This window comes from Acartia tonsa, chromosome 7, assembly GCF_053477335.1.
Source record: "Acartia tonsa isolate MP-2025a chromosome 7, ASM5347733v1, whole genome shotgun sequence".
NCBI lineage: Eukaryota > Metazoa > Arthropoda > Copepoda > Calanoida > Acartiidae > Acartia > Acartia tonsa.
Window position 1 is genome coordinate 8,955,770 of NC_137266.1, and position 15,913 is coordinate 8,971,682.

The 15,913-nt window shown below is 35.0% G+C and overlaps 1 protein-coding gene across 1 annotated transcript; it reads left to right on the forward strand.

The window, feature by feature from the left end:
- Window positions 1-4,359: 4,359 nt before the first annotated feature.
- LOC145324106 (uncharacterized) lies at window positions 4,360-13,980 on the forward strand. The gene is made up of 9 exons (XM_080166735.1): window positions 4,360-4,447; window positions 5,199-5,318; window positions 5,814-5,908; window positions 7,012-7,072; window positions 7,816-7,862; window positions 8,654-8,758; window positions 9,572-9,702; window positions 13,489-13,549; window positions 13,865-13,980. The coding sequence occupies exons 1-9, from the start codon at window positions 4,432-4,434 to the stop codon at window positions 13,916-13,918; spliced, it is 690 nt and encodes a 229-aa protein (XP_080022861.1). The 5' UTR covers window positions 4,360-4,431; the 3' UTR covers window positions 13,919-13,980.
- The last annotated feature ends 1,933 nt before the right edge of the window (window positions 13,981-15,913 follow it).

A 15,913-nucleotide genomic window follows, 5' to 3' on the forward strand; every position in this document is an offset into this window, starting at 1 on the left:
GCATTGGGGGACTTGGCTGGGTCATGTGCAGTGGTTCAACAGAGTAGAGGCATCTGGTCTTGGAGTGTGGGGGAACAGCCTCACTGCTGCTGGTCAACCCTGCTCCCTCCTTGCTGGGTAAGGCCTTCCACTGCAGCAGGTCACCATTCTCCATCCTTAGGCCGGTCCCCAGTCGTTCCATGCCTGGGGGCTCCCAGGGAGGCTTGGGTGGCGGCTCCCCCACCCCCAGGTACACGTCGGGCATCTGGGTGAAGAGCCTATTCCCCTGGGACAGCTCCCCATCCTCCAGGTTGGTGAGGCCAGCGCCAGGGAGGACCTTTCCACCCCAGACACAGGTGGTACTGGCCCTAGGGCTGGGCTCCTTTGGAGTCTCAGTTCTGGTGGTAGTGCCCATATTGGGGCGGGCCACTAAGTCTCTGAAGCTTGTCACCTTCTCATTGGGCTCAGCCGCATCGTTCAACACTCCAGGGAGGACACATACAGGTTCAACAATCCCCAGTCCAGTATCTCCATTTCTCGTGCGTTGAGCACCAACTGTACAGGAACTGTGCAACGGACATTCAGTCATCCTTCCAGACAAGGGCATCTCAGGGACCAGGGGTCTGTGACCTTGCATGTGTTTTATGTTCACTGTACTCAACACAGTAGGCCCAAGTAATAACAGAAGCAGCACCTTGTATGAAGAAGCAGAGAGTGGTGGTGTACAGATGTTGGTGGTTATGATCCAAATGAAGGCTTCTGTCCACCACAGTGCCAGCAGTATGCCTAGGCACACAGTTAATGCCCAATCAGGAATGTCTTCTATTGCCGCACGTCGGGCTAGGGGCTGACAATTTCTCATCTTGTAGATATAGGAGCAGAGTAGAGTAGCCGCGCCGCAAAGAGGTTTGAGCCGGCTCACCCCTATTATAGATACTATAGCTGTGTAATTAGGGTGGTAGTCCACGTAGCCGTAGGCTCTGTCCTCCTGGCTTAAGATTTTCGGTGGCTGGAGTGTCCCCATGATAAGTAGCAGGGGGTTGGTCTGTTGGTGCCAGCGGCTTGTTTAACTGTTGAGCCTGAGTTGTTCTCCTTTCCAGTATAGCTCTTAATTTCTGTGATAACCAGCGGATCTTAGCTTAGAGATAAAAGGGAACATGTTAGGTGTCCATAGATGTCTCTAGGAGCGTATCCGCTAGTAGATATATGGATATGTAGGCTATCTATATATGGCTACACTCCCATATATATACGTGTATAGGAATATCCTCAGAGCTAGCTGGCTTTCCTCCTTGCTCCAAAAAAATACACGCTTCCTCTGTATATAATTCACAACTATGAGGGTCTATGGTCAAGGTACACACCACCACTGCCCAGTGTGGGGCATCAAGTCAGGCTATTTCCACAGGGTGGGTGTACTTTCATTAAGTTTCCATATCAGTCTCCAGTGTTGTATGGTGAGGTTAATATTCACTTACTTGCAACCATGACACAAAAAAAACAACACTATTTATCACTTGGTTGCTGCACAACTTAGTATTGAGTTGTTAACACTTATGTATTTTATATATACATATATTTTGTTCACTAGCCATTCAGCTTTGAAGTAGGGTTGGCAGAGCTGGGAAGATGTTGAGGGTCTGAGCTGGTCTAAGGAACTGATTTAGTTTTCCTTATCACACTGTAGATAGGGAGGGAGGAGCTTGCAAGTTTTTCTTCTAAAAAAATATCTCTGTTGTATGCTATAGAGTGGCTCCTCTCCTGTGTGTGTGTGTGTGTGTGAAATCCCCTTTTCTTGCAACGCGCCTACGCGCCGTCAGAGTGTGCACACAGGTAAACGCGTTTCTATCCCTCAATCTGCTCTCTCATTGGTCCGCTTTATCTCCTTTTTCCGGCGAATTTTTGTTGCGTCCCAAGCTCCGCTGCGCAACCCGTGATTTGCGCTCCGTTCTCCCGGTCGCTATCTCCGCACAGTGGACGGACTTATCCAAGTGTGGGGAGAAGGGGGAGTGCGTGAGGGGACGGGGTAAAGCCGTCCTTTCCCCCTATGGGGAGGGGGGTGCTGCAGGTTTGAAGTGACTGGGTGGTGAGGTAATTGTGCCTCTTCCTTAATCCTTGGCTTATTGTTATGTCACCTCAATTGTATTTGCTTCAATTTATGGTGGGCCCCTCCCCTTCCGTTGGGATAAGGGGGTGTATTTGTTGTGCTGGAGGCTTGGGGTCAGATTGTTTACCAATGCATTGTTATCTTACATCTAGGTTCTATTTTTGGCTTTATCACAATACACAACAAATTTGTTTACCAAGCCCTGCCCATAAATCTATTGTTCAGCTTTCACACCATGGTGGTAATCCATAAAATCTGATATAATATCTGTTTTTCTCAATGGGTGGCTGCGCTGTAGCCTCTCAGGATACTTGGAGTTAACGTAGTTTTCCTTCTGCTTGGTACACTACACTCGTATTTTCGCTCACAGCTTGCAGCTATTTGGCTTGTTTCAGCCAGTCGGCGGCAGGGAATGTCCCGTCCTGCAGCGCCGTGTGTCCGAATCCGGTTGGTGGGGGCAGGGAATGTCCCTTCCTGCAGCGCCGCGGGTTCGGATCCTGCTATCTCTTGCAGTAAATGTTGGCCTATTTTCAGCCATTTGCACTTATTTGGCCTGTTTCAGCCCGTCCGCAGGCCTGTTTCAGCCCTTGAGCGCCCAATCCTTAGATGTCGGCGCTTTTCGCGGTTCTCCGTCAAGTTTCGCTGCTCTCCGCAGTCTCTCGTCCGATTTCGCTACTCTCCGCAGCTCGGGTTCCGCCACACTTAGTGGTCTTTCGCTAGGTTTCACTTCCACAACTGCCGGATACAGAGTTAGACCTTGCTATCCAGGGTGGGTAATTCAGGTTGCTTGTGTCAGTTTTGCCAGTTTCACTGCTGGGAGTACCTTAGCCTCAGCTGCGCGTCTGCTCTACACTTGTGGTTTGCCGTAATCTCACACAGCTGTCACCAAAAGTTGTGGTATCCGCCTAGGTTAAATGGCAGACACCCGAGTTCAAATGACTATGGCAGTGCGAACAGACGTGGACACATATATTATAGAGAAGCTACGCTTCTCTAGCAATCACTAAATAATAAACAGAGTCTATTCAGATGTTCCTTTATTCAGGGTCTAAGGTTTACAACATAATATAAATACATATGGATTAGGAATAGAGATAGTTAAAGGTAAATCATACAAGTAAAACATAGATAGTTGCAATGGTTAGGTAGATGGCTATCCCTGTCCGGGGGAGGCAGGATAGCCCATGGAACAGCACAATAGGTAGATAAGAATAGAGGGGTTGAGTAGTAGGTCTGGGTACTAAAAGGGAAGGTTTGATGATTACTATGACAACAACAGTCTGTGTGGGTGGTGAATCTATCGGGTGAAGGAAGGCTTAGAACCTTTATCCTCAGGGCTGAGGTGGTGCTGATAACTTGGTGGTTGAAGGGGAAGGTTCCAGTGCTTAAGAAGGGAGAGGGAGGGGTCACACCCCTCCCTCCACTTGCAGGACAACTGAGAGATGAAATCAATACCGTTATCTCACATATTTGCAGGTGGCTTTACAATTGTAGAATAACAGAATTAGCTGGGTGCGTAGCATCACTATAATATCTTGGTTTCCTCACGGCCCAGAGTTGCCGAATACCACATTTACAATAAAAGTATTAACATCTTTTATCTTAAAATCTTGAATTATTATAGCAAAGCTTTGTTTATGTACATGGTGTCTTTCTGTTATGGTAAGGCACATCTAGAGACATGATTAATATATGAAATAAATTATTATTTCATAATATTTTTTTCTATATTTGTACTATAAAATTGACAAAAAGTTTAATAATGAAAATATATTTTATAAATTATAATGGTAAGGTTGATATATAAAGTTGATAGAGTAGAATATATAAAAACCCCTGTATGTAGTAATTTCATGCAGAAAAAGCTTAATTTTACATGGTTTTATCTGACACACTACTATATTACTTTTATATTAAAAGTACCTTCTTTCATTTACATACATTATTTGACTATTCTAATATTTTGCATAATAATAAGATATGATTATAACAGCATAGATTATGAGACATGTCATACTTAGATGTTTAAAATTATGTTAATTAAAACTCCTACATTTGAAAAAGTTTCAAGAATTCCCCCCAAAAATATATATTTTCCATAGATTCTTTAAATTTGTAGTCCTTTATTTCTTTTAAAATTAAAAGAATTAATATAAAATAATTTTATAAGATATACAGATAAGGCAAAATCTAAAATAAAGAGTGTCTATTTGCATATTTGTTATTGTTCTTTGTGTGTGAGTCTGATCATTTTTTTTTTGTTAGTTCTGATAATATCTTTGATTGTGTCTGACTATACAGTGGTGGTCAGATTCTTGTAGCGGGGGCTAGGCTCATGAGGACTTATGTTTTCCTTCAGAGGTTATAATAATCTTAATCTATCCATAATTTTTAGTCATTAATTTTCAGGCTTATGAAGAACAAAGGTTAGAATATCATAGGCAATAATACAATAGTACAATAATATCTTAGCTATTAATAAATAAGTTTTTATTCAAGGGAAGCCTGCAAGAAATACACTGATCAAACTGCTAAAAGACTGCACCAAGTAGATCCACTACCCCAAATTTAAAGCCTTTATCTTTAATAACAAAAAAGTTATAGGCATCTTAAAATAAATATTTTACAAGTTTTCCATTGCTCATAATAGGAATTGAAGCTGCAGGCTTCAAATTTGGGGTATTAGGTCTACTTGTGGCAGTTTATTTCTTGAAGGCTTCCTTTAATATTCAGGCTTATGAATAGCACAGGTTAGAATATCATAGAATAGAACATTAACTGTACTAGCTATCAATAAACAAGTTTTGATTTAAGAATAGTATACTGTCACACTGTGAATAAGTTAATTAAATGCTAGGCTTATGTCAAAGTTACAAAATAAGTCAACACAATTTAGATAATGGAAAAAGAAATAAAATTCATTTTCCAATATCTCAGCCATACTGAAAAATTATATATAGTATTGTATAACATCCAGTTTTTACAAATATTAAAATATACAATCATAAGTGTCAAACCAGTTTTTTCAGCCTGTGTATTCATATAATTGTACATTTTTTTATCCGCGGAAAGCTATTATAATACGATGCAATAATTAACTATACATACTTAGGTTTTCGGTCTAACAGCAGCAAAAGCAAAAATAAGTCCAAAGGTCAATCCAAGGTTCCCAATGTGACAATATCTGATGATTCTAAAAATGAAGTTGACCAAGCCTACTTCTCTGATGAAGGTATATTAATGGATATATGATATACGTAGATATATTAACAGGGGATAATAGATTGCTTATAAGGACCTCATTTACTAGTCAGTTCGTACATCCAGTAGGAGGAAAGGAGATGGGGTAAAGGGGTTAGGATGTGAGAGATAATAATTTAGCCAGCTACAAGTTTTACTTTATTAAAGTACATTATTACATTACATTTAAAATATTTATTTCATTTTTGAAACAATATACAAGAAGGATTAATAGTAAGGTTATAGATTTTGGGTTAAGTTAACAAGATAGTTTTACAATTGGTAATTTTAATAATATAATATTATTACTTATGCAGTTAGGAATTTTGAGAAATTCTGTAAGATCATAAATCCCTTTTAAAAGTAAGCACATAAAATTTATAATATTAAAGGAAAAATTTACATGAAAATATATGCAGTTAATAAGTTCACTCTCATTCGTTCTATGAAAATACACAGTAAAAATTGATAAACACTTTTTTTTTAGATGGAAGACAAAGTAAATCTTCCTTTTTATCCATCAGAGGAAATTTATCAAGAACTAGATCTTCATCAGGAATTTTTTCTACACCAAATATTTCTGTAAGTTCAAAATCAAAACATTTTCGGATCGCTAGAAAGTGTCATATGTGACGTCATAAAAATACGTCTAAAAAAGGGATAATAGAAGAAGAGGGAAAGAAATCCTACTAAAAAAAAGAAGTATATATTAAATTCCAGCTTATACCAATAACGAAATTAATTCGGGAAAAAATCACGAAACCTATACGTGTTTTTCAGCTGTCGTTGGGGGGCAACACATCGTAAAATTGACGACTTCTCCATTTTGCCCCCCAAATATTATTTTAGATTTATTTCGCTTGTTGGTTATACCTTATTCCTGATTCAATTCTATGGTTTAGGCAAAAATTAAGTTTTAAAAGTAATTTCAAAATTCGTTTTTTTTGCAATAAAACTACGTCTAACTTTTATGTATTGCGGATTAAAATGCATTTTTAAAATTCATTACAATATTACATTACAATAAGGATAATTCATTGATTTTTTGAGAATTTCATTCTTTTAATTTAAGAAAAAATCATTCATGATATTGGTTATATTAATATATACAATGTTTTACATCAAAATACCTGCTCGGTGACAATGTAATATTGCTGTTATACATCTGTTACATTTCATTTATGGGAACTGCTTTAAATCTTTAAAAAAAGAGGTCTACTGATTTAGACGTCTGAAATATGTACATTCACAATATTGTAGACAAGCTGTTCTTTTCTCATACACTTTTTCATTCTTATCCTTAGAAATTTTATGCAATTTATGTATTTTCTGCTTTTAATTCATTGCAGATAAAAGTAGTTGAAACCAGTTTTTTTCTATTGTTTATTTTTTTATATGACAAATGAATTCAAATATTTGGAAGACTGTCATTGTAACTAATCATTCCACTCTATTAAAACATAAAACAATTAATTTTAACTTTTTCTTTGTTCTTATTTTATAAATTGAATGATGTTTATTAAAAATCTGCAATAATACTTTTGATAGTAACACATGGGTTAACTTAGTTACCAATAGTAAAATTTATACTTGTCTCTTGGTCATTTGTATTACATGACGTAATTTTTTATTAGGCACTATAAGCTGCTTCCAATCTATCTCTATATTTTTCTATCACCATTTAGGACAGAAAGGACTGTACCCAATTATCAGCCCTGTCTTATAAAGAGGATCATTTGTCAATTGGTAAGACAATTATAACCATAAAAACCAATCAAATTATCCTTTTATTATTCAAACAGTACTTTTATAATCATAATAAATTGAGGATAAAGGACAAAAAGCTTTTCTATAATTAGCGGTAAGCTCTTTTCGTAAATTTAAACAGGCTAGAATTGTCCTATCAATTTCAAATTTCGCATGCTGATTTCTATAACAGTTAGGTACGACTTAGAAAGCGCAGCAACTCTATACTCGTTACCAAAAATTCCCCTCGTCCATCTAAAACAAATCTATTTTTTTATTTTTTGACATCAAATTTTTGTAAGTTAAATTATCCTATTCATCTGATTTTTGAAATTATTACTGATTCCTATTACAACAAGGTATAATGTTATAAGCGAAGCAACAATATAATCAAGTCCTAAAAACGTCCGTTTGTCCTTAAACAGCTTGATGTATTTAATCAGTTTTCCAACAAATTTACTTATAATTTTGTTTAGACTTATGCATTATTATTTAGTTCTCACACTCTACAATATTTTTTTGTACGTCCATTTTAGAGCTTCGCTTTTATGGATGTTGTCATCCTTGTTTTATTATTCAAAGAGTACTTTATTGATCATAAACAATTGAGGACAATGGACAAAAAATTCAATTACATTCATACAATACAAGCTTTGGTTTATTTGTCTTAAATTCTTATTTTACTAAACAGATATATTTTGTAATTCTTAAAATTAAAACATTCAGATTTTTTTTTATAACAGGGGATATGTCTATATCATCCCAAGATGATAGATCAAGCAGAGATTTGGTAAGTGTTAAAATATTTATAAAAGATTTTAAAGGTATAGATATTTTTAAATAAAAAGATTTGAAAAAATAGTGAGGTGTAATATTTTTTGTTTAACATATCTTTATATCATAAACTTATGCATGTTATATTTATAATTAAATGAGGTGTTCAATCACATATGTTTTTGTGCATGGTTTTTAACTTTGTACATATATGTACTTGTTATATCAGATCATCATTCAACCCCTAACAGAAGGGCACTCATCTGGACCTTCGTCGGTCAATTTTTGGGAAGGGGGAGAAGGTGCCCAATGTTATCCTATTAGAGTTAGAGGGCTGAATAATTTTGTGCAGATCTGGATCTTTAAATCATTTTAGTGGTGAGCAAGATCGGGGTGAGCCGAATTTCAGCCAAATACAGCGCAGCATTTCATAAAATGCTGTGCTCTTCTTGGTGGAAAGTTGGCTCATCCCGATCTGGCTTACCACTAAAATGATTTAAAGATCCAGCTCGGTTCTCTTTTTGGAAAATGGCGGCAGATTTTCACAAATTTTCAACTTCTTCCCTGCCTGTCTCCTCCCTTACAACCCCCCTAAATGTTAAGGGTTTAATATGTTCATTTTAATAGGAGGGGGGGGGGGGGGGTTGAGGTGTTGAACGCTACCTCTCTTATCTTAGCTCCTATTAGAATCAGAGGACTGAAAGGTTTTGTGCAGATCCTCTGTTAGAACGATGGATTTTCACAAAATTGTCAACGTTTTCTAACTCCCCCCCCCCCCACCGATTTTTATGGGCTAAATATATTCAGGGAGCCGCAGGTAAAGAGATGGTTTACAGAGTGATGTCCTCCACTAGTGATGACACGGACAAACATAGAGATATAGCATCGGAAAATACTGAAAAAGAAATCAAGGTAAATTATTTGAAACCCGTCTTAGAGGTCTCCAGGGGCACTTTAAATGTTTGTAAGAAAAAAGAAAATAGAATAATTTTTATTTTGGCAGGAGGGGGGGGGGGGGGGAGGTTAATTTTTTCTAAGGATGATTTCTCTTGAGAGGGTTATAGTACCCTCACCACAATATTTTTAAACCTTTTCAGGATCTATAAGAAGTTACACTGTAAAGGAGAATCATATCGGTTTCCATTAAAATTCAGGGATTTCAAGGGCTAAGACAATGGGCGATAAATTGATATGCATCTATAATGATAAGCTGTTAGAGAGATCCTTTACTACACAAACAAACAGACAGATAGACAAAAATGGAAACATCCTGTTACTTTTATATAAGGATATGATAATATGAAGAATCTTATTGATTATAAGATCATCTTTGTTCTATTTTTGGAAAATATATTCCTGCTAATCACTTTATATATCATTCAAGATTAGGATTAGGATCATATATTCTGTCAATAATAAAAATATCTATTGCAGAACTTGATATTTAACTAGATTTTTTCTAATATTGCTTCGAAACTTATTTATACTCGCTGAATTAGAACCGGTTCTTAGCCATTAATAGCACTGCATTACAGAACATTTTCCTTGATTATTAAAATTGAAATCATAAAATTAATACCAATTTTGAAAGCCCGGGCTTTTGGGCACTTGGGTGCAATTTTTAATTTTATTAATTGTGGAAAATTTTTTGTAATACGATGTTATTCATGATGTTTCGGTATGTCTGAGAACTGGTTCTTATTATGACCAATTCGTTTTTTTTAGACAAACAACAAAGCATATGACATGATGACAAGTATGAGAAGTGACCAGAGTAGCAAGTACAGCAGTTTAGCCTGTCATTCACTCCTTAGTATTTCATCTTCTCTCCAGAAAAGAGCAACTTCTACTATAAGGTGATATTTTATTTTAATGATATAATCCATACTCTTCTTGTTTTTAGCAACGAAGCTACTCTTTGATACATTTTGTCTGTCCGTCAGTCCATTAGTTCTATGGGGAAGTTTAGCATGTCATTCACTCCATAGTATTTCATCTTCTCTCCAGAAAAGAGCAACTTCTACTATAAGGTGATTTTTTATTTTAATGATATAATCCATACTTTCCTTGTTTTTTGCAACGAAGCTACTATATGATACATTTTGTCTGTCCGTCAGTCCATTAGTCCTATGGGGAAGTTTAGCATGTCATTCACTGATTAGTAACTCATCATATCTGCAAAAAAAGCAACGTCTACAATTAGGTCATTTCTAAAATTCAAGAATATAATCAATACTTTACTTTTACTAGCGGCTAGCCTCTAGGGGCACTTATGATGGGACATGGGGGAAAATCACCCCTTTCAGTTTAAATTTTAGTTTTAAAAAGAAAAAGTAAAATTTTTTGCAAGGGGAGGTATTTTTTTGAGGTTTATTTCTCTTGGGAAGGTCGTGTTACCCTCCCCCAAAATAGGTTTAAACCTTTGTAGGACATTATATTTAAGAATTCTTTATTACATACTAATCAGTACATATAAGTTTTTTGGTAATTTTACTTATTGTTTAAATTCTTTACTGTTAAATTTTATATCAAAGAAATTCTCGAAACCTTTTGCAGAGCTTGTAACTGTAAGTACTTCCAGTATTTCATAGTTTATTCACATTATTTCTCACAAAATACAAGATATAATAAACAATGGAAATATTTTTTTCATGGAATTTGCAAGGACTAAAAATACATTGGTGTTTTATTATTTTTCATTTATTTAAATAATTAGGGCTCTAAGGATAAAAATTCAATATTTTTAGTATAGGATTATTTATATTACAAATGGTTTTCTAAAAAACTCAAGACTGGACTAAAGAGTTAAACATATTGTTTATGAACTCATTGTCAGAGAGTGGATGGGTTTCATACTGGGTCCATGCGTAGCTGTGTTTAGTGCCCTAGGAAAATAGGGATAAATGTCACCGCTTTTGGCCTACCTATTTTATTGACGTCATAGCAGAGGGAAAAAGAAAGGTAAGGGGAAAGAAACCCCCCTTGAAAAGATATGAGTTATAGGGCATTTCCTAACGTAGAATAGAATAGGTAGACCAAAAGCAGTGACATTTATCCCCATTTTGCTAGGGCACTCTAGAAAGCATATGTCCTGGATGCAAGGAGCTCAGTCGCTAACCAGTAAAACATTAACAATTTTTCCTGTGTTATAACTATAAAATTAATCAGGGTAATGCATTGGCACTAACCTTTTTAACTTGCATAAGATCTTAAAGACAAAGGTCTTACAATCAAATGATTGATTGTCTTCTATAGTGCAGTTGGATATGCATCAAACGTCAACCTTTACTTTGTTATCAAGCTTCCAAAGAGGTTTTAAGCAGGAAATAGAAGTTTTTTTTTCACCTAACAAGGTCTCTAACCTATAAAAATCAATACTTTAATTAACAGTAAAAATTAAATCTACCAAAGTTATTGAATAATATATTTGTACAAGTGTAGTATAGTGCACTATCTATCTTTACTTGAAATTACCCAATTACCTATATTATACTTTGCAAGTTTTCTAGATGATAAATTGGTAACATAGAGAGCTTTCCCATCCGGAGATTCACAATGCAAAATACAATGGGATGAAATGAAACAATTTGTCTAGTGCATTTTTTTTAGAAATTTTGATACATCGAAAACCAAATGATCGATTATTAGATGGTTTTAATTAGCTATATCTTTTTCCCATGCCTCATTGCTTTATTTAAAATGATATAGTCATGCTTTTTAGATGTAACAGGATGTCTATCAGTCTTTTTGTCTGTTTATATAAAAGGATCACGCTAACAGCTATACTGATATGGTTCTTCTGTACAGCGAACATTGTCATAGTTCCTGGGAAGGTTTCATATCTAGTTTTAGGGAGGGTATAACCACCTTTCTAAGAAATACCGATTTAGAAAAAATGCCCTCAACCCTAAATTTTTTACTTTTCTATATATAACTAGAATTGAAAATCGGGTCGAAAAATCCCTCCCCCCTTGGCTCAAGTGCCCCTAGAGGCCTATAGAAGGGGAAAGGTGTAGCCGCTAGTAAATATTATGTTTATCTTTTTCTCCCTGCAATGCAGAGGTAATGAATTATAACAGAATAAAATTGAAAAATTTATCTTGAATTGTTTGTGCATTGTTCTTCTTTTACTGCAGTTTCATAAATTATTCAAAATAGTTTTATAAAAAATGAATGCATATTACACTAAAATTTCATATTAAATATTCAGGTCAAGGTTTGTTTTTGAAATACCTCTTACATCATTTTAAAGATTTTTATGGTGCCTATAAAATGACGTCATACTGGCATACCATGGTCATTAATTAAAATGTATACTGGCCTGCCACTGGAAATCATTTCTGTGTATTGGCCTATCATTGGTAATTTGTATTGTATGGCGTCATTTTTTTAAGGGCACATACCCTTAAACTTATTTTATAAAAGTGAAAGAATGTCTATATGTCTGTCTGTCAGTAAGGAAGGATATCGCTAACCGCTGAACCGATATGGTTCTTCTTTATAGGGTAGCTTCTCTTGGGTCGTTGGAAGAAATTTCTTCACCTCAAGCGCCCCTACAGGCCAATATGGGCGTAACCAAAGTAAATTACTTTGGTTCCATTGTGAAGTATTGAAATTAAAATAACAAGATTCAGTACAATATTTCCACACAACTGAACTAAATCAACTTTAAATGGCAATATTATTCTTGCAAATGGATAGATAGGTTTTAAACATTGTGTAGGCAAATTATATTGTATTTTTCTTCCTTCTTGAAATATGTACTTTTCACTTTTTTGAAAAAATCCAAATCCAATTTTAAATTAGGGCAGCAAAAATAAATCTTTTTTTATAAGAATCATTTCAGTTTCATGTAACAAACACAATTACAAAAAAATACTATTAAAATTGCTTAGAAGATTTATTTAATATTATAATGTCTTTTCATTTGCTAATTGCATTTCATTTTTTGCTTGAATCAACAAAAAAATAAATAAGGTGAATGAAATACTCAAAATAGACCGCTAAATTTATTACTTTTAATTAGAAAGTAAACTCATATTATACACATTATAGTATCTATTTTGGGGAATAGTCCCTTTCGTAACATCGCCCCATAAGGGGCGATTTGTCGTATTTTTAAAATAGGATATTTTAGGTTAGGTTAGGTTATATTTGGTTAAGTGATTGCACCACAGAGTTAGGTAATTGGCCCCGCAGGGTTAGAGCCACCCGCAGGGGCTAGAAATAGAAGAAAAGCTACTGTTAAAAATACGATGAATCGCCCCATAAGGTGCGATGTTAAGAAAGGGACTATACCCCTATTTTGTTTAAAGATTTATAAATGCATTTTGAATATGTAAGTTGCTTGACAATTCTAGTTTCCCATTCCTTTCCAATGCTCAAAAGCTTAACTTTATTTATGGCTAGTTGCTTAGCCCCTAGAGGCCTCTAGGGGCACTCGAGGACGGGGGAGTTAAAGAAGATAAAGTAAAGAATAGAATCCAGGTAGAAGATTCGATCTTGCTAGCCTGAAATAAAATTGGAAATTTTGATTAGTTAAGCGGTTAGCAGGATCCTTTGATACAGATATATATACAAACATCCTGTTACTTTATTATGAGGGAATATATATCCTTTAATAATTTTATCTTATTTCGCAGGGCCCCACCCCACATCCATCTGATGGAGAGCTGGCTTTTCAGATCACCAGATGAATTTCACCAGGACTAAAAACTTTTTAATCTAGATTGATCAAAACATTGGTTTTTCTTCTTAAAAAATCCATTCCCATATAACTAAACAGTAAACACCCCCTAAATTTGTAGTAAGAAAAATCCAATTCTTTCCCCGAGGGACTTAATTAAATAAATTTTTAAAATCCTCCAAAAAATAAATCAAATTAAAGGATTTTTCTTTACCTGAGGGTCTTAGTTTTGGAGGATTTTTAAAATTCTAAATCTGTCAGGGAATATTTTAAAATAAAAATATCTAAGAAAATGAACCTAAAATTTGATTATAAAGTTTTAATAATGGAAGCAGGGCGACAGTTCCATTAGAAGAAGTGATCAAATGTTAACTCCAGTAGAATAAATAAAAAATAATTTTTGTTTGATTCCATGTTTTAATATAATTTTAACAAAATATCTCTCTTATTATTTTTTTTGTTTTTTGGTAGAAAATTCTATTCATCTCTAGAATCAGGGATCAAAAAGGATAAGACAAATGATAATAAATAATGAGGATACACAAAATTACCCCTTCTGTAGAATACTATTAGTGCTTGAAACATTTGAACGATCAACCAATCAAAAGCTGTTAAACCAACGAAAATGGAAATGTTATTATAAAACTTTGGGGACTAGCATGATAAACAGCGCAATGTCCCCTCCCTCCCGGCCCTGCATACACATATTATATATAAAGCTCTTTTATAAACACACATAAATTGCCGAAGCTGTGTTTATAATCTTAAGATTAGTATTTTCTTTACATTTCCACATTCAATTGAAAAGCATATGGTGTTGCTATAAACTATCCATGTTTAGTAAGATATATTAGTTGGAAGGAATTTTAATGTTAGAGGGAGATTTTAAATCTGTATCAAATTTTAAGGATTTTCTATAAAATTCTTTTTTTTGTATAATTCTTTATCTAAAAGCGGAAATACAATTTAATTTCATGAATTTTGACCAACAGGATAGGTGGATTAGAAACTACCTACGCTCTAATTGGTTGAATGATGTGCGACACTTTAGCTTCTCCAATCAAAGCGCAGATAATTTTCAATCCACCAATCACAGATGTCAAAATTAAATAACTTAAATTGTATTTCCGCTTTTAGATAAAGAATTATACAAAAAACGAATTTATAAAAAATCCTTAAAATTTAATGCAGATTTCAAATCTCCCTCTAACATTAAAATTCCTTCCAACTTATATATCTTAATGTTTAGTATGTGTTTAAAAGGGTATATTAATTTTTTGGTTTCACTATAAAAAGCTTTGTTCATGGATGTACATCCAAAAGTAGCACGGCAGATGTTCAGTTCCCATAACAAGAAAAAGAGATAATCCACATGAAACAACCTAGGATAACTAAGGGAGCTGTATCTCCTTTTCTGTCTAAAAAAACTAAAATATTAGACAAGCTAACAACCAACCCTTTGTTGTATAAGCCCCCCCCCCCCTAACTCACTCTTACTGACAAAGCAACATTATTAGATAATCTTTATGTCCCTTGTATGACGCAGTATGGTACACACTCAAAACTTTAACATTCCCGACAGCAAGCAGACACGTTACCAATGCAACATATTATATCAATGCAATTACTGTAGTAAACCATATAGAATAAAAACAGATCACTAATTACCCTTATTTGAAAATAACAGGATCTGTGTCTAGCTGTCTGTTCTGAATAATCTCGCTAACTGCAGAACCTATATGGTTTTCTTTTATAGTGTGGCTTCTCCGTATGAAAACCTGGGTAGGACTATAACTATTTTAGAAGAGGGAACCTCTCTAGAGAAATTGCTCCTAGAAAAATGACCCCCTCCTACTTCAAGCGCCCCTAGAGGCCTCTAGGACCTATGAGAAGCTTACCTGTAAAGGAGAACAATGTCAGTTCAGCGGTTAGCGAGATCTTTCAGTACAGAAAAAAAAACGGACAGACAGATAAACAGGCAAACATCCTGTTACTTTATTATAATGATGAGTTGTATTGTATCACCATTTAATATGAAAATATAATCTAGAAAGAAGAGAATAATATATAAGACTACACACTGCTGCCGCAGGCAAATTGAAAAAAACGTTTCTTTGACAATATCCCATCTAGTCTCCCCCCCCCCATAAAGGACTCTAGGGTGGGGTCGACCCACCCCAAATTTCAATTTTAGGATTGAAAAGAAATTGTAGAAATTTTTTTGTTGAGTAGACCGATAGAGGATATTTTTTTTCAGGTGCGTTTTCTCTTAAGAAGTTGTAGGTATCCTCCCACAAAATCATTTCGGTCCAGCGGTTAAAAGATCTTAAGCTGCAGACAGACAGACATCCTATTACTTTTACATAAAAATTAATGTAAGA

What these genes read in the sequence shown, in the direction of transcription:
- LOC145324106 (XM_080166735.1), top strand. An exon ending in AGCCTACTTCTCTGATGAAG is followed by an intron (nt 5,319 to 5,813) that starts GTATATTAATGG and finishes CTTTTTTTTTAG; the next exon opens with ATGGAAGACAAAGTAAATCT. An exon ending in TTTCTACACCAAATATTTCT is followed by an intron (nt 5,909 to 7,011) that starts GTAAGTTCAAAA and finishes ATCACCATTTAG; the next exon opens with GACAGAAAGGACTGTACCCA.